General features: G+C 50.9%; 2 protein-coding genes across 5 annotated transcripts; one reads left to right on the top strand and one right to left on the bottom strand.

Annotated features, from left to right (window-relative positions):
* Positions 1–5,328: 5,328 nt before the first annotated feature.
* LOC128826396 (zinc finger and SCAN domain-containing protein 21-like) lies at positions 5,329–11,016 on the top strand. 2 transcript variants are annotated; one of them, XM_054009648.1, is made up of 3 exons: positions 5,329–6,716; positions 7,992–8,169; positions 9,065–11,016. In XM_054009648.1, exons 1-3 carry the CDS (start codon positions 5,880–5,882, stop codon positions 9,964–9,966), a joined length of 1,917 nt encoding a protein of 638 aa, XP_053865623.1. In that variant the 5' UTR covers positions 5,329–5,879; the 3' UTR covers positions 9,967–11,016. The 2 variants fall into 2 exon arrangements, with proteins under 2 accessions (XP_053865623.1, XP_053865624.1); XM_054009649.1 differs by having other exon boundaries at positions 5,330–6,716; positions 9,083–11,016.
* A 661-nt stretch (positions 11,017–11,677) lies between these two features.
* On the bottom strand, positions 11,678–15,942 carry LOC128826398 (oocyte zinc finger protein XlCOF19-like). 3 transcript variants are annotated; one of them, XM_054009652.1, is made up of 3 exons: positions 15,694–15,942; positions 15,270–15,426; positions 11,678–14,174 (listed from the first exon to the last, which is right to left on the bottom strand). In XM_054009652.1, the coding sequence occupies exon 3, from the start codon at positions 14,101–14,103 to the stop codon at positions 13,156–13,158; it is 948 nt and encodes a 315-aa protein (XP_053865627.1). In that variant the 5' UTR covers positions 14,104–14,174; positions 15,270–15,426; positions 15,694–15,942; the 3' UTR covers positions 11,678–13,155. The 3 variants fall into 3 exon arrangements, with proteins under 3 accessions (XP_053865627.1, XP_053865626.1, XP_053865628.1); XM_054009651.1 differs by lacking the exon at positions 15,270–15,426; XM_054009653.1 differs by lacking the exon at positions 15,270–15,426 and having other exon boundaries at positions 15,769–15,942.
* Between the last annotated feature and the right edge of the window lie 1,875 nt (positions 15,943–17,817).

Raw genomic sequence — 17,817 nt, 5'->3', positions numbered from 1 at the left:
AGAAGGTGAAAAACCACCAGGGACTCTGCCAATATTCCTTCCCTACCCCAGATACGGAGATCAGTTGGATCCTGTGAATGTAGATGAGGCCCACCAGCCGGACACCTGAGAGAGAATTCTCTGTACTAACTCAGAACCCTCCCCCTCTAGTTTCCCATCTCTGGCCATTAGAGAGATTTGCTGCTAGCAGTCTCAGATGGGCCAGATGACATTGTAGGCAACCTTATCATACCATCTCCTCCATAAACTTAACAAGCTCAGTCTTGAAACCAGTTAGATTTTTTTACCCCCACTCCTCCCTTTGGAAGGCTGTTCCAGAACTTCACTCCTGTGATGGTTAGAAACTTTCATCTAATTTGAAGTCTAAACTTGCTGAGGGCCAATATATCCATTTGTTCTTGTGTCAGCCTTAACTTAAATATCTCCTCTCCCTCACTGGTGTTTATCCCTCTGATGCATTTATAGAGAGCAATCATATATTTTCTCAACCTTTGTCTGATTAGGCTAAACAAGCTAAGATAATTAAAACAACAAAGCATCCGGTGGCACCTTAAAGACTAACAGATTTATTTGGGCATAAGCTTTCGTGGGTAAAAAACCTCACTTCAGATGCATGGAGTGAAAGTTATAGATGCAGGCATTATCTGTAACTTTCACTCCATGCATCTGAAGAAGTGAGGTTTTTTACCCATGAAAACTTATGCCCAAATAAATCTGTTAGTCTTTAAGGTGCCACCGGACGCCTTGTTTTTGTGGATACAGACTAACACGGTTACCCGCTGATACTTAAGATCATTAAGTTTCCTCTCCTAAGGTTGGTTCTTCTTTCTTCTGATCATCCTAATAGCCTGTTCCCGTTTGAATTCATCTTTCTTAAACATGGGAGACCAGAACTGCACACACTACTCCAGCTGAGGTCTCACCAGTGCCTTGTATAATGGTAATAACACTTCCTTAGCTCTACTGGAAATACCTCATCTGATGCATCGTAGGATTGCATTAGCCTTTTTCACAGTTGCATCACATTGATGGCTCATGGACATTCTGTGATCAACTAACACACTCAGGTCTTTCTCTTCCTCTGTCACTTCCAACGGATAAGGTGCCCACTTTATAGCAAAAATTCTTATTAGTGCCTAAATGCATGACTTTGCATTATTAAATTCCATCCCATTTCTATCCAGTATTCAAGGTCATCCACATCTTCATGTATGATATTCTGGTCTTCCTCCATATTGGCAATACCTCCCAACTTTGTGTCACCTGCAAATGTTATTAGCACACTCACACTGAAAAATAATAAAAGGAAATACTTTTTCACACAGCATGTAATTTAGACGGAGGAACTCATTGCCACAGGAAGTCCTTGAGGTCAAAAACTTAGCAAGATTATAAAAGGATTGGATACATATGTGGATATTCTTATATCCAGTTACAATAATTATTACAAACAAAATAATGGTGATGATATTACACCTCATGCTTCTGGGTTTAAACCAATTTCTAATTGTAGGCAATCAGGATAAGACTTTGTGGGAATGGATTGTCCTATATCTGCTACTGTGGGGGTTCTTACACCAGCCTCTGAAGCATTTGATGCTAGCTACAGTCAGACAGGATACAGGGCTAGCTGGACCTTGGGTCTGATCCAGTCTGGCAATTCCTATATTCCCATGATTTCCATATCATGTGATAAAGGGACAGCCTCTCCACCCCCAACCATCTATCCCCTACCTTTTTGTTTGCAGTCCAGGCGGAACTACACAGTGGGGATAAGGGACCTAACACTCCAGAGAAGACATTACAGTATTTGAGAATTTACAGTAGGGAGGAGACAATTGGTGTCACTTACCTCAAAATGTTACAGGTGTAAGAACCAGGGTAGCCAGAATGGATGCCAGCCCAGCATCTTTGCATCTGCACGGGGTGCCTGGAAGAGATATTCACCCTTTGGAGCAGGCATCTTGCTGTTCCCATGCAGACATCACATGTCCTGGAGTGTTGGGCTCCCTGAACCAGCAAAGTAAAACCAGACTTGAAACTTCAACTCCAAGGTAGTTAGTGAGTCTTGTGCATTGTGACTGGATGCCTGGCTTCCTGCAGCCCAGCTGTTCTCAGTGTGGATGAGTGTGTGACTTGGCAAGTTAGGTCATAACTCACTCCTGGTGCACCTGCTCTCTGGGAAGGAACAGGGGTAGCTGCAATGGAGACAAGACTCAGGAATTGCCACTGCCATCGACCCCTGACTAACAGGCTAGCCATTGGCCAAATCCTCAGAAAGGGCTGTGACAGCTGCTGCTGAGGACTCGGTGTTGGAAACATGCATGTCGCAGGAAAGCAACCCTGAGATGTCAAAATGGAATTGCAGAATGTCCTTTTCCAAGGACATCGTGAGTTGCCAAAAGAAGAGCAAAAGGGCCATGAATAAGGACTGGAGGGGGACAAGACATGCTTTGTAGACTTCATAGGAGGAGTGAGAGAGACTCCAGTGAAAGTGGAGGAAGAGGAGCCAGGTCTAGGTTAGCTTTTGCCATCTCCAACAACTCATACATATTCCTGATCTCAGTGTGGCTCTGAGCCAAGACAGGGGCTGGATCCCAAGTCCTACACTCCCACTGCCCAGGGAACAGATGACACTGAGGCCTGTCTGACATAGGATATATCTACACTTCAACCTGGGATGTAACTCACAGCTTGAGGAGATGCTCTGTTTGAGCCAGCACACTAAAAATAGAGTGTAGTTGGAGTGGCGGGAGGGATTAGCTGCCCACATATACCGGTCCAACAAGATGCCTGGCACGTTCTCAGGACAGCTAGCCCCCACACCGCCATGGCTACACTCTATTTTAGCACACCAGCTCAATCAGAGCTAATGTGGCTAGGGCTCCTCGACCTGGAAATTGCACCCCCTGCTCAAAATGTAGATGGACCTATAGTGCAAGCAGGTGGCACGGACGGGCACATGGGGCTGGCCACAGGAGGAGCTCACCTCTTTCTGGAAAGGTCCTGGAGCCTTACACTACTGGGGAAGATATCAGAAGGAAGTAGGAGGGTCCAGGGAACAGCAGAGGTCCCAGGCCTCAGCCTCAGCTCTAGAAATCCCCCTTCCAAACCGCTGTGGCAGCCTGCCTACTGGCTGCTCAGAGGGGCTCTGCCCCTAGTTTAGGAGTTCTCAAACTGGGGGTTGTGACCCCTCAGGGGGTTGCAAGGTTATTACATGGGCAGTTGCAGCTGTCAGCCTCCACTCCCAAACCCTGCTTTGCCTCCAGCATTTATAATAGTGTTAAATATTTTTTAAAAGTGTTTTTAATTTATAAGGGGCAGTTGCACACAGGCTTGCTGTGTGAAAGAGGTCACTAATACAAAAGTTTGAGAATCACTGCCTTAGCTCGTCTTCCTCCCTGCAGTCCCATTTCCTCGTTTCCCCCCCGGCCCTCTGACCACTGAGCCACAGCCATCTTCCCTGAGAAGTTTGGCTTCAGTTTCCTTGAAAACCATGGGAGTTGGCAGGGGCAGTCTCCTATACCAAGGGCAGCCTCACTGCCACACACATAGGCTGCAGGAAAATGGGGACTATCTTGACTGAGGCCAATTTGGCTTCAGACCAGTGGGAAATAATGGGAGATGATGGCCATCTTGAATAGGGGAATATTCACAGACTTGATGCCACGAACTACGCGATGGTGAGAAACTCAAAAAATCCCCCACCAAATACTGCCTGGCAACTCTGCCTCCCCCTGCACAGGGCTGCAATCACTGAGGCTGGGAGCTCTGAGATTGCCATAATGCTCCAGGAGGTGCTATCTCCTCTGAGGTCAATTCCTCGCCCTTCAACCACACTGGGAACAAATATGGCAGGGGTCGGCAACCTTTGGCACGTGGCTCGCCAGGGTAAGCAACCTGGCAGGCCGGGCCGGTTTATTTACCTGCCGTGTCCGCAGGTTTGGCTGATCGCGGCTCCCACTGCGGTTCGTTGCTCCAGGCCAATGGGGGAGGCGGGAAGTGGCACAGGCTGAGGGATGTGCTGGCCGCTGCTTCCATTGGCCTGGGACAGCAAACTGCAGCCAGTGGGAGCCACGATCGGACGAACCTGCGGACAGGATTTTTACCCTGTTGCTTTTGTTCATTCCAGTGACGAGTGTGTGAGGACTCAGAGGGGAGCTGAGAAAGGGGCTAGAGAGGACAGAGGGCCCTGAAATGGGGTTTCCCAGGTCAGGGCTGGCAGGTTCCTGAGAACTAAGGGGTGTCCAGGGCAGGGTGTCTCCAGAACCCCTACGGGGGGCAGTCTGAGGAAGATGCTGGGGGGAAGTGGCCCCTTTGGATCCCCTTGACTGGTGATCCTGGAAAGGAGTTGGCCCTGGGCGGGGGTCTCCAGCTCTCTGCGGGGAGCCCCCTGCCCAAGGCTGCAGGGTCCCCAGCCCGGGAGCCACAGTCCCAGCCGCCTGCAGACGGGCAGCCCCAGATGGGGGGGGGGGGGAGGGAAGGGCGAGCTCTGGCCCGTTGCCCCCTGCCCGGCTCTAGGGATTGAGCCCCCGAGGCGGCCGAGCGGGGGACGGGCCGGGCTCTGACTGACAGCGATCGCGGCCAATCCTCGCGCTGGAGATTAACCCTGCGCTGGCCGGGGCGGAACCTCTTTGTCTGGGGAACCGGGCCGGCCTCCCCCTGCGTCCGGGCGGGGCGGCGAGGTGAGGCGGGGGGACGGCCGGGACCTGGGGTTCCGGGAGGGGGCTGGGGATATGGGCAGGGGTCTGGCTGGGCTGGGGGGCCAGGGAGCTGGGAATATGGGCAGGGGGTCTGGCAGTGCTGGGGGGCCAGGGAGCGGGGGGAGGAGCAGGGACCTGGTGGGGGAACAGGGACCTGGGGATATGGGGTCTGGCTGGGCTGGGGGGCAGGGAGCTGGGGATATGGGCAGGGGTCTGGCTGTGCTGGAGGGCCAGGGAGCTGGGAGCGGGGGCAGGGACCTGGGGATATGGGGTCTGGCTGTGCTGGGGGGCAGGGAGCTGGGGATATGGGCAGGGGTCTGGCTGGGCAGTGGGGGGCAAGGAGCTGGGGATATGGGCAGGGGGTCTGGCTGTGCTGGAGGGCCAGGGAGCTGGGAGCGGGGGCAGGGACCTGGGGATATGGGGTCTGGCTGTGCTGGGGGGCAGGGAGCTGGGGATATGGGCAGGGGTCTGGCTGGGCAGTGGGGGGCAAGGAGCTGGGGATATGGGCAGGGGGTCTGGCTGTGCTGGAGGGCCAGGGAGCTGGGAGCGGGGGCAGGGACCTGGGGTATGGGGTCTGGCTGTGCTGGGGGAGGATTCTGGCTGTGCTGGGGAGCCAGGGAGCTGGGGATATGGGTCAGGCTGGATGGGGGTCAGGGACTCAGGGCGGGGCACGGAGCTGAAATGACCATTATTGCCAGTACTCACAAGCTTATCACAAGACCCCGGATATGTGATGATGTTGTTAGAGCTTCAGCTCAGTCCCTGCATTGGTTAAAATGAACGAAGTAGTAAGTTCCTACAAGGCTGCAGAGAAAAGCTTGGAAACCTGAATCCTACAGGGTGCAAAACAGAACTCAACATTTATCATTGTAAATCTCATGGTGATAAAGCTAAACTCGTGATTTTTGAGTGCTTAGTTATCAGTACTGGATTAGGGGTCAGCAGGGGGCTAGTCTGTGCTGAAGGGGAGCTGGCTGTTTGGGTGAATCAGGCCTGGGTGTCTCTTTTCCCTTCTGTTTACTAGGGTCCTTGTTACACAGTGAAATCCCTAGTCAGTGTTTTGCTGCAGGAGCCCCAGGAGTGTGTACCATTCCAGCAGGAACAAGGGAGAGATGCAGGTTTGAAAACTAGAGCACTTACCTCAACTGGGATAAGGCTGTTTTCACAAGGTACAAAATGGCTGCAAAGCACCGTGGTCGGAAGCCCCTGGGGCTGCAGATCCAGGGTCCACTACAACAAGTGGTGCTAACGCATGTCAAAGTGGAAACAGAAAATCCAGCAGGCCCCAAACCAGGGAAGGAATCGGAGAGAGAAGGGAAAGATGCTGCTGTGATGCCACCCATCTCAGCAAGTCCCCCATTGTCCCGGACAGGACAACAAAAATCCAGCTCTGAGCAACGGGAGAAGATCCCCCAGCATGGGGAAAATCAAAATCAGGACATGCTGCGAGCCCCCTGGACCTCTCCTGAGGCTGTACCGGCATTAGCCTGGGCCTGGGGAAACCCAGAACTGCCTGAGCTCACACCAGAGGATGACATTGAGGTCTATCTGGCTTCCTTCGAGCGAGTGGCTGAAGCCTGCCACTGGCCCAGAAGAGAGTGGGTGACCCGACTCCTTCCATCCCTCACTGGAAAAGCCCAACAGGCCATTAGCAGCCTGGATGCCAGAGACGCCCGAGACTATGGGACGGTGAAGGCAGCCATCCTGCGAGGCTGCAACATCAGCACGGAGATGCAGCGCCTTCACTTTAGGCAGTTCCGCTACCTGGAGGCAAAAGGGCCCCAAGAGGTCTGCAGCCGCCTGCGGGAACTCTCCCATCAATGGCTGAAGCCGGAGATCCGCACCAAGGAGCAGATTATGGAGCTGCTGATCCTGGAGCAGTTCCTGACCATCCTGCCTGAGGAAATCCAGAGCTGGGTCTGGGTACGCCACCCGGAAACCTGCGCCCAGGCTGTGTCCCTGGCCGAGGATTTCCAGCTGGGACAGCGAGAGGCTGGAGTGTGGGAGCAGCAGGTGAGAGCAGGTGCAGGGGAATGTCCATTGGGCTCTGCAGGGAATTTGACGGGGCAGGTTTGAGCACTGGGTGAACATAGGAATTCTCAAGGCAGGACATGAGTGGGGCTTGTTCTGTGTAATCCTGCTCTCAGCACTGGGGTCTGGGCTGCCTGGGACTCAGGACTCAGCTGGGTCCCCAGTTACAGGGATTTCCAGAGCTCCCTGGTCTGTGATGCTCTGCTCTGCAGATCCTGGTGTTCTCTCTTTGTAAATGTTGCCACCTCCCACCTGTCCCCTTCACTCAGTACCTCTCAGCAGGCCCATCATGAGCAACTGTGGCTGCTGTTACAGTGCACTCAGTGCCTCACCAAGGCTTGGATCAATAGTGAAGCCCCAGTCTGATTGGGGAAGGTGAGAGGGAGATTTGGTTACTGTGTTTAAACATGCTGTTCAGCAGGTTATTTTGGATGTTGCAGCTATGGAAAGGGGGCAAGGAAGGAGCCATTTTTACTCAACAAGGGCAACATTATTAAAAGCCTGAGAGGGTATAAATATGCATCCACGTGCACCTGGGAGCTCTAGTGATTTTCAAAGCGAGGGTAGGACTCTGCCTGAATGCCCAGGAAACGTGTGGGTGTGCAAGGCTGAGAGGAAAAGCTCGTGGCGTTCCATTTGGTAACAAAGCCTGAGATGCAGATGTGATCTACAAGATTAAGAGTAGCAGCCGTGTTAGTCTGTATCTGCAAAAAGAACAGGAGTATTTGTGGCATCTTAGAGACTAACAAATTTATTTGAGGATAATTTGTTAGTCTCTAAGGTGCCACAAGTACACCTGTTCTTTTTGCGGATCTACAAGATGTTATCAGCCCCTACTGCAGGGTGGCCAAATCCACAGGACAGGTGATTCAGACAGCGGTCAAGGGGGCAAGGTGGGACCCTGCCAATTTGAATGCTTTGGAAGCCCTCCAGGCACATTGAGAGTGGAGTGCCTGATGCCTGTAATGTCCTGTCAGTCCTTTACAAGGCCCCAGTTGCATGGATGCCAGTTGCAATGTTGGCCCTGACTGGCTGGGACAGGACATGGCTCCAATAAATTAACCTCTGTGGCTTCCCCTTCAGCTCATCAGAGGGATGAGTCTGTACTTTAGTGAGGCAGGTCCTCCAAGTCCCCTTGACCCTGTTAGGGGCTAGGAGCGCTTTGACAGCACTGCCTTTTAGATACAGTACAGCTCCTCCCCATGAATCTCTGGCCCTGGCTCCAAAGTGATGTGCTTGTATGGGGTTCATTCCTAGGTCACAGTGTGCGTAAAGGTTGAGGAAATGGAGACCCCTGAAGCATTATGGGAATCTGAGAACTCCCAGCAACTGGAGCAACTGCAACCCAGTCACAAGTGCGTCTCCCCCGAGGAGGTTGGACAAAACAAGTCCAAGTTGCCCTGTGCCGAGGAGAATCAAGCGCTACAGGAAACTGGTAATAAGCCACGTATAGAGAATAAGGGGCGTTCTTCTCACCACGGGGAGGTGTGGGGCAAGGGAAGGGGGCACAGATGACAGTAACAAGGGAACCCCTAAGTCAGAGGGTCTGTGGAGGGTAAATCAATGGCTCTGGAGAACTGTAATTTTGTATAGAGCCTTTCATCTACAGGTAAGCAAGACTGATGCCTGAGAAAGAGAGGGGGCTGCATGGTGGCAGTGGGTGCTCATTAAGGGAATTTAGAGTAGGTATTGTGGGTCACAGTTCATCATCCCTGGGCCAGGAAAGCTCCAGTGCCTTAGCAGTGATTGAGGTGGGGCTGGCCATGAGAGGAATAGCTGTGCAGACCCTAGTCCTTGTCACCCGCCCCCACAATGTTGAACTATCCTCTGTGTCCTTCCTGGCATTCTGGGAGCTGTAGCAGTGGGAATGCAGGAGCCCTCTGAATTCAGGCCCTCTGAATTCACTGCCAAACTCAGGGACAAGAATATCTGCACATACTGGTGTAATGTATTATGTAGTAAAAATAAAGCCTGGAGAATGAGCCCCAGCACTGGGCATTATGGCGCTGATGGGCTGAGAAATCCTGCTGGCAAAGAAGCCTGTATAGCGTGGGTGGTATGGTGCTTAGCAAGGTGATGGGGCTGAAGGGGAGGAGAAGGAGGCTGTAAAAACCTTCTGGTGGGGTCTGAGGGGGAAAAAGGAAGGGAATGAAGAATGGGGATGTGGACCTTCCTGACTTTTCCTCCTCCACAGCTCCCCTCAGCCCCATTTCTGTGTGGCTGACTCTGGGGTTCCTCTTGGGGTATCTCCAGTGGGGAGGATGTGAGGCTGCCACAGTCATGGCCATGAGACGAGTGACTTTCCTTTACAACAGCAGCACATGAAATAGATTCTCCTTTCCATCCAGGTGCTGGGATCCTGAGCAGAACTGAGGAGCAGCCTCGTGATGAAGGGCCTGAAAACCTGCTGCTGCCCAGCGTACCAGAAAGGGGATCAGGGGAGAGTGTTACCCACAAATGTGAGCAGGGAGGAGCCTGCAAGAGGCAGAAGAGGAGCCCAGCACACGAGACAGATCCCCCAGGGGAATGTGAGAGCAGATTCAGGAGACTAACCCAGCTCCCTGCACCAGGGCGACCTCGGACCATAGGGGACCATTACCGTCAAAGCAATTTTCTCAGGACAGAGAAACCCCACAGATGTAGAGACTGTGGGGAAAGGTTCTGGGAAAAACAGAAGCTTACAGAGCATGGCAAAGTCCACAGGAGTGAGAGGCCTCATCCTTGTGCTGAATGTGGGAAGAGCTTCAACCGCCTAGCTCATCTCAAAACACACCAGAGAACCCACACAGGAGAGAAACCCTATTTCTGTTCAGTGTGTGGGAAACGCTTTGGCCACCTCTCCACACTGACCACTCACCAGAGATTGCACACAGGGGAGAGACCCTACTCCTGTGCTGAGTGCAGGAAAACCTTCACTCACCCCTCAGACTTGAATAAGCACCAGCGCTCCCACACAGGTGAGCGGCCCTACCCCTGTGCCGAGTGTGGGAAGTGCTTCAGCCAGCTCTCCAACCTGACTAAACACCAAAGAAGCCACACCGAGGAGCGGCCTTACCCATGCACTGAGTGTGGGAAGAGCTTCAAGTACCTCGCTGATCTCACCGTGCACGAGCGCTCCCACACGGGCGAGCGGCCCTTCCCATGCCCTGAGTGTGGGAAGAGCTTCAGTAACAAATCCTCTCTGGCCCGTCACCAGAGAATCCACGCCAGAGCCGCAGCCAGAAACAAGTGAGACCATGTTTAGACTATAGACTAACCAAGAGCTCCGCTCCTGTTAGCCTATATGTGCGATTGGAGAAGAAGAACATGAGCCACTACTACACAGCCTGAGGGAAATCAGCCCTCCGCCCTCCCTTATGCCATCATCACCCCCTCACATCCTACAGGAGAATGAGGGAGGCTTAAGTGGAGTCCCAGTGCTTGAAACCTCCAGAAGATATTCTGTTCTTACCTGCTTTTACTAATAACACCTAGCTCTTGTATATCTCTCTCTATATGTTGAAGTGCTGCAGAAAGGAGGTAAGGTGATAGGAGAGCACTGGTTTCCTTTCTGCTGTTCTGGGGCAGGTGTGTATTTGTAGTACCCATAAGCAAAGCAGGCCAGCCAGAAGAGGAGAAAGGATTTTTGTTTTCCAAGGTTGAGCTCTATCAACGCCACAGGAGAAACGGCCCTGCTTCCCAACAGCACTCTGCTAGCAGCACCTCTCACTGCCTGGCCCCTGCAATGCCTGATTTGTAACTCAGTAGGAAGCACCCGGGACTGCACCTCCGTGACAGGCAATCTAGCCCCTCTGCCACCACCACTGACCAGCTGTGTCACTGCCATCTTCCCTGCTCTGCCTCACTGGCCCTAGCTGCATCCCAGTCCTGGGAATGGAGCTTCAGTATGTAACTCACTGATGTACCTCATTTGCTGCTGTTCTGATTTATTTATATGATTTCCTGTTCACCTGATTATAATGAATTTAACAGCACTCCTTGTCAGTTCAGTCATTAGTGCTGTGTACTTAACTCCTTCCCTAGTCACTTGTCTAACCTACAGCACTGTCCCTTAATTGGTAATCATAGAATCATAGACTTTAAGGTCAGAAGGGACCATTATGATCAACCCTGATCAAATTGGCCCTGTCAACACTGTTTCTCCACTTGTGAGGTAACTCCCTTCCCTTCATGTGTCATTATATAATGCCTGCATTTGTAATTTTCACTCCATGCATCTGAAGAAGTGGTGTTTTACCCACAAAAGCTTACGCCCAAATAAATCCGTTAGTCTTTAAGGTGCCACCAGACTCCTTGTTGTTTTTGTAGATACAGACTAACACGGCTACCCCCTGATAAATCAAGATTGGATGTCTTCCTGAAAGACACATTTTAATCAGGCTTGATGGAGGAACTCACTGGGTGAATGCTACAGCCTGTGTTATGGAAGAGGTCAGACTAGGTGATCATAAAAGTCCTTTCTGGTCTTAAAGAACTGTGTAATTCACACTCTGTTGCAGCTTCCTTTGCCTGAGTGTTGTGACTTGCATTATTCCCATGCTATATAGATGAATACAGGAAGATCTAGGACACTGGGTAAGGCTTTGTCTACACTGGACTTTCGTCAGTGAAACCTCCGCGCCCCTCCCCCCGAACGACAAAAGTTTTACCAACGAAAAGCACCGGTGTGAATAGTGCTTTGTTGGCGGGAGAGCGCTCTCCTGCCGACAAAGAGCGACTACGCTGCGCACCTTTTAGCAGTATGGCTGTAGCGGCACAGCTGTGTTACTAAAAGGTGCATACTGTAGACATAGCCTAAAGCCACTGTGAGGCATGTAACCCATCATCTTGTTACTTAGTGCTCCTGACTCTGTGTAGACAGACCCTTATCCACTGGATCTGCATTTATGAGTGCCAACACCACAAGAAATCAGTAGATGAAAACATATAAGGAGAGTATTGGAGCTGAGGAAACATCATTTATTTTGAATCCTGAACAACCTTTTCCTAGGCTGGTTTCAGTAAAGCCAGAGTTTGCAAACATTTCAAGTCACTGAAAGTGGGAAAATTCAGGGTCTCTCTTAATCTTAGGGTTGTAATTAATTTTTCTGTTAGCAACTGGAGTTTTAAATGAATCTGGGAAGGAAACACCAGGCCTAGTGATACCAAACAATCAAATCCACATTAAAACACAGGCTGTAATGGGTTCAGGATCAAGTATATGGGGAGAGGGTGCAGTTAAGAGAAGGGACTGTGGTCATGTTCAGCACAACACGAATTGCCAAAAAATATGCTCTGAAAATAAAATAAAGGCCAAAGGAACGAGGTAACTTTTCTGTCTGGGCCAATGAGCTGCAGGAAGCCTGAAAGCACCTCCCATGCAAGTTACAGCATTGCTTCCTTTGCAGAAATATGGTCAGCAATCCTAGAAGTGTAGGATTAAAATACCATGCAGAACTACTACATGGCTCCCATGAGAAGAGTCTCTGGAAGGAGGGACTCCACCAAGGAGAGATCCTAAATCTGCAGGGACGTTCCAAACAGTCCTCAGACACCAACAGCCTGATCCTACCCCAAGGTCACATCTACCCCTCAAATCACTTAGGCAGGGGGCTCTGAGAATCCTGACAGGAATAAAATCTAGTCTCAGCTTCCAGGGGATGCTGGTCCTGGTACTCCTCAGACTCCCGCTGATGTAAGTCAGGAGTAACTCCACTGAAGTCAAGAGAGTGACAGTGTAAAACTGCTGTGAGTAAGAGGACAATCAGGTCTGGAATCTGTAAACATCTTAACTGACTCTGTTGTGCAAGGTTCTGTAGCTATCTCTCAGGTGGATGCTGGGGCCTCCCCAACCCATGGGACAATCCGTTTCTCTACCTCCTCCTGCTCACAGCCCTAGCAAGTCCCAGGGGAATCCCAAACACATCTAAAGAAACCTCCCTTACCCAAAGGCAGAGAGCCCCAAGTAGGCTCCATCCCAGCCACAGAGGAAGCCAGAGCAGGGAACAAAATGAGTTCACACAGATGCAGAGAAGAGACAAGCTACCCCCTGACTGGTAAAACGCAAGTAAGGGACTAATTGCTGCTGGGGGATTTCTGGCACTGGACAACTCTTCAGAGAAAGCCCTTCCCAGGGGTTTAAACCACTGATTCTGGGAGGAGATGGTGGGAGTCGGGGGCAGGGGCCAATGTTTCTCAAACTCTGTAGTAGTGGTTCCTGTTCCTCAGTTTCACGTTATTATACACATACGTCTGGAGCGAAGTCCATGTCTGGCAAGGTCTCATTTGTCTAGCTGGATTCTCTGGTAGGCTCTAGCTAGAAATCAGTCTGCGTGGCACTCAATCTGCAAGGAGGCTTTGTCCCTTGGTATCTGCCATTGTGATGCTGCTGATTCTCTGGCAGCACACCAGAGGCTCTCTCTCTGCAAATCCTTCCCCAGGGTCACTCCCCCATGTGGATTCTCTTGTGTTTAATTAGGTTTGATGGGTGCGTGTACCTTTTTTCACACACGTCGCAGACGTAGGGTCTTTCTCCAGTGTGGGTTCTCTGGTGTAGGGTGAGTGCGGAGACCTGGCTAAAGCTTCTCCCACACTCAGTGCAGGGATAGGGCCGCTCACCTGTGTGCACCCGCAGGTGCTTGTTGAGATCCGACCTATTGCTGAACCTTTTCCCGCACTCAGCACAGGGAAAGGGCCGCTCGCCCGTGTGTACCCGCAGGTGCTTGTTGAGATCCGAGCTCTGGCTGAACCCCTTCCCACACTCAGGGCAGGGGAAGGGGCGCTCACCCGTGTGCATTCGCAGGTGCCTGCTCAGTTCGCAGGGGTGATTGAATCCTTTCCTGCATTCAGGGCAGGCATAGCGCCTCTCGGCAGTGTGCAACCTCTGGTGATTGCTGAGATCTGAGGGGCAGCTGAACCTCTTCCCACACTCACCACAGGGATGGTGTCTCTCCCCCATGTGGATTTGGCGATGCACAGCAAGCGTGGCCAGATGCCGGAAGCTCTTCCCGCATTCCCCACAGGAATGGGGGCTCTCCCCTGTGTGGGTTCTTTGGTGTTTAGAAAGCTCTGACCGATGCTTGAACCTCTCCCCACATTCAGCACAGAGATGGGATCTTTCCCTCCTGTGGACTCTCCCATGGGCCAAGAGTTCCTGCTCTTCATGAAAGCTTTCCCTACAGTCTATACATTTATGGGGTTTCTCTTGGCTATTAAGATCTCCCATGGCCCCAGGTCTGCCCTGTGAAAGTGGCTGGGGAAGTCTGAATCTGTTCTCACACTCTCCTAAGGGATCTGACACATTCCTGACTTGGTTCCTCTTCTGCTTCTCGCAGGCTTCTTCCTGCTGAGGACTCTGGCAAGCTGTCTCTCCTGATCCCCCTTGTAACATGTCAGGAAGCTCCAGGTTTTCAGGCCCTTCCTCATGAGGCTGTATCTCGGCTTTGCTCAGGATCCCAGCACCTGCGGAGTGGAAAGAGAATCCAGGGATGATTTAATCTCTCACATTTCCAGCAGAGGGTACGACCTGGCAGGCTCACATCCATGATAACTGGAGGTACCACCAGAAGGAGCCCCACACTCACCCAGGAAAAAAATGGGGACCAAGAGGAGCCACAGAGGGGCACAATCCATAGCCCCAAAATCTGATCACCTTCTCCCCTGGCTTCATAATTTTCTCACAACTGTGAGGGGTTCAGCTGTGTCAGGCCAGAAATCTCTTCCCTTTCCTCCCAGTTCCCTCCTTTTCTTGGCTCATGTCCCTTTGCCTCTTCTCTCATGCAGAAATCCCCTCATCTCTCTCCCTCTCCTTCATTTCTGGCACTCTCCCCACTTGCTCCCTACTTCGCTCACCTGCCGCCAGTACATTTGGTCTGCACATTAATCCTTCTGGATATCTCCCCTTTGGTCATGAGTGGGACCTCTCCCCAAAATCACAAGTTTTTAAAAAAAAAGAAAAACCGCCAATGATCTGTAAGCCCATGTGAGGTTCTGAATTGCATTCTGGTTTTGCATTCTTTAGCGGGAACTGCCTGGCCCCAGTGTGTGTGAAATCATTTTGGGGTCAAAATTCAAAGTGAAGCGCACAATCAGAATGCAGCCTCACCACTGAGGGCTCCAAGGGGGACTCCACCTAATCCCTTACCCCCTAGAATGGTGGAGCCACTCGCCAATGCTTCTCCACTCTCCTCCCCTATCACTGACCTTTTCCTCTCCCTTAAACGCCTCCTTATCAACCCCACCAAGTCTCTTCTCCCCACTCACATTATCCCCCTCTGCCTCCAACACTCCTGTCCCCAGTTTCCCTCCCTATCACTTTATAGCATCTTACCCCTCACATTTTCCCTTGCACTTGAAAGATGTTCCCAACTCCTCTCTTGCCTCTCTTCAGTTTCCTCCTGCACCTCACATTCTCCTGCCCCACCCTTCCCCATCTCCTCCTGCACTCCATATACCCTATGTCCCTGTCTCTCTCCCTGTACCCCCATTCATCCCTCCTGTCCCTCATATCTACTTGCAAATCTTCAGCCCCCGTTCTGTTCCCTGTATTCCCGTCACCTCATGGCTTCCAGTTCAGCCTCCTAACAGAGGCAGCCATCTTCCCTGAGAACAGTCTGGCTTCAGTCTCCATGTCCACTAGGGGCAACCTCACTTCTATGTGCAAAAGCTATAGGGAAATGGCCAGCTTGAGGGAGGCCATCTTGTCTTCAGTTCACTGAAAGTAATGAGAGAGGACACATGGGACTGTGAGAAAATGTGGGAGTTTGCTGTGAGATCATGGGCACATCCCCCCGACCGACCTGTGTAGCTCCCTAAACACCCCAATAGACAGGCCCCTTCCTGCACATCCCCCACAGACAGATCCCTCCCTGCACATCCCCCAACCTGTAATCCCGTCTCCCTGAACTCCCCAATAGACAGGCCTCTCCCTGGCACATTTCCCCACCTCCACCTATAACCCCAGCCACCCCAACTCACTCACCCACATGTCTCAAAGATATTGAGACGGGTTCGCCTGCAGTAACCGGCAGCACAGCAGCAGTTTCCCACAACACACCTACTAATCATCACACACGTGCTTCCTGCTTGCAAATTGCAGCCTCTATCCAGCGCAGAGTTCATCCCACCTCTGCGTGACAGGGATTGGCCGCGATCGCTGTCAGTCAAGGGAAGGGGGCTGCTTTAACCCGCCCCTGAGGTCTAGCCCTCGCAGCTGACCACAGCGGCCTCGGGGTTGAGCTGGTGTCTGTGAAGGGACAGACCGACCGACCCACCCCCACCCCCCCAGATCTTTTCACCTGTTCTCCCTGCCCCCTTCGGGAGGCGCTTGGCACTCAGCAGTGATCCTGGAGCAGCCCCTATAGAGTGTGGGAGCGGAACACAGTAAAATCTCATTCCCCGGTCACGTGAGTACTAGAAAGCGAAGGAAAGTAAAAATCTACAGAATCATAAATTCAGTGGTGGGGGGGGCTGGTTTTGACCTAGCCTTTCACTCAAGCATTCGTACATCAGGCTATGTGCTAAAGCAGCAGCCTTGTACTCCGCTTGCTTATTGGCCTACTTGCTGGTGCTGAAGTCACTGACTTACATTTGTTAGTCTCTACAGTGCCACAAAGACTCCTTGTTCTTTTTTAACACGGCTGCCACTCTGAAACCTACACCCCTTAAGAAGTCGTCCAGGTCACGTGGCATTATTTTTTCAGGTTTGGGATCAGCCCTGAAACTCCCATGTACTGCAGGACAAAATACTTTTCTGTGTGTGTTTTTTTTTTTTTTTTTTTTTAAAGAGAAACTTAGCAGCTGCAAACAATGTCTTCATATTACTGTTGATGTCAGCACTTTCTTCCGCATTTGGTAGGGCCAGACCTTGTGCAGCTTTTAAGGAAATGCACTGATTCATTTCTGTGGCTAGGATTGCTAAAAACTATGTCTATATCTCACAGTTCAGATTCAATAAGGGCTTTAAAAGCCCTTCTGCTAAGCATCTGTTCTGCTGCAATCTCATTCAAAGCACATATTTCTCTGTACTTAGCTTCTGCATTGGCCATGGCCATCACTTTCCCATCCATTAGAGTCTCTACCAGGCAATTTATTGAGTCACACAAGTTGCAATAGTAAAATCAGTATTTGTTTCTGTTGCTTTTACCTTTTGACCCAACACATTATATACATTCATTGTGGCACTCAAAGTGATACTCAATGCTGTATGTGTGGGCATCTTTTGAGTCATTGCACCCACTTAATTATACTGTCCATGCAACATTTTTTCTAAGAGTGACTCTTTATGCAGTGTCTGACCTGCCTCATGTTGAAACTATGCTTAATGGATGGCTTCCGACTGACCTCAGAAGAACCAGGGGTTTGTCTCAAAACATGCTTTGCAATTTAGTAGAAGGTGAGTCTTGCCCACAGCTGGCATGGCCCAGCATCTTCAACTTTTGTCTTAAGCCTGATGTACTTCCCCTTCAACCTTGCGAAATTCAGTTTATGGATGCATTTCTGTACTCCTGGAGGAATTCTGCACAACGCATTTTACAATTCTGCAAATTTTTATTTGTCAAAATATCACAATATAATCACACCAGTTTCAATTATTTTTGGTAATTTATTTCAAAGTACCCATCAGCAAATATGTCTGTAATAATGACAATGACAATGAAAAAGGTTCAGGAAATGTTTTCTGACAAATGGATTCCTTACTAGGTATATAAATACAGAACTTTGAGCAATTCATTTAAACTACAGTACAGAGCTCAAGTATCAGAGGGGTAGCCGTGTTAGTCTGGATCTGTAAAAAGCAACAAAGAGTCCTGTGCCACATCTGTTAGTCTATAAGGTGCCACAGGATTCTTTGGCTTAATACAGAGTTTTACTTCCCACCTGCCTCAGAAGCAGTGCAAAGGCTTGGGGAGTCAGGGATAATGGAGGAGCTGAGGGAGAGGGAAGGAGCCTAGGAATGAACCTGGAGGGTTATTGGGTGTGGGTGGGAGAAATATGGAATGGGCTTTTGGGGGTTGGGGATTGTTAGGGAGCCTTAGCCATGCAGACCCTGGCTGACCCCAGCCTTTCCAATTCAGTCAGGCACATCTGCCCAGTCTCCATGTAT

Source organism: Malaclemys terrapin, chromosome 20 (assembly GCF_027887155.1).
Source record: "Malaclemys terrapin pileata isolate rMalTer1 chromosome 20, rMalTer1.hap1, whole genome shotgun sequence".
Taxonomy (NCBI): Eukaryota; Metazoa; Chordata; order Testudines; family Emydidae; genus Malaclemys; species Malaclemys terrapin.
This window is presented reverse-complemented; position numbering and strand designations above follow the sequence as displayed.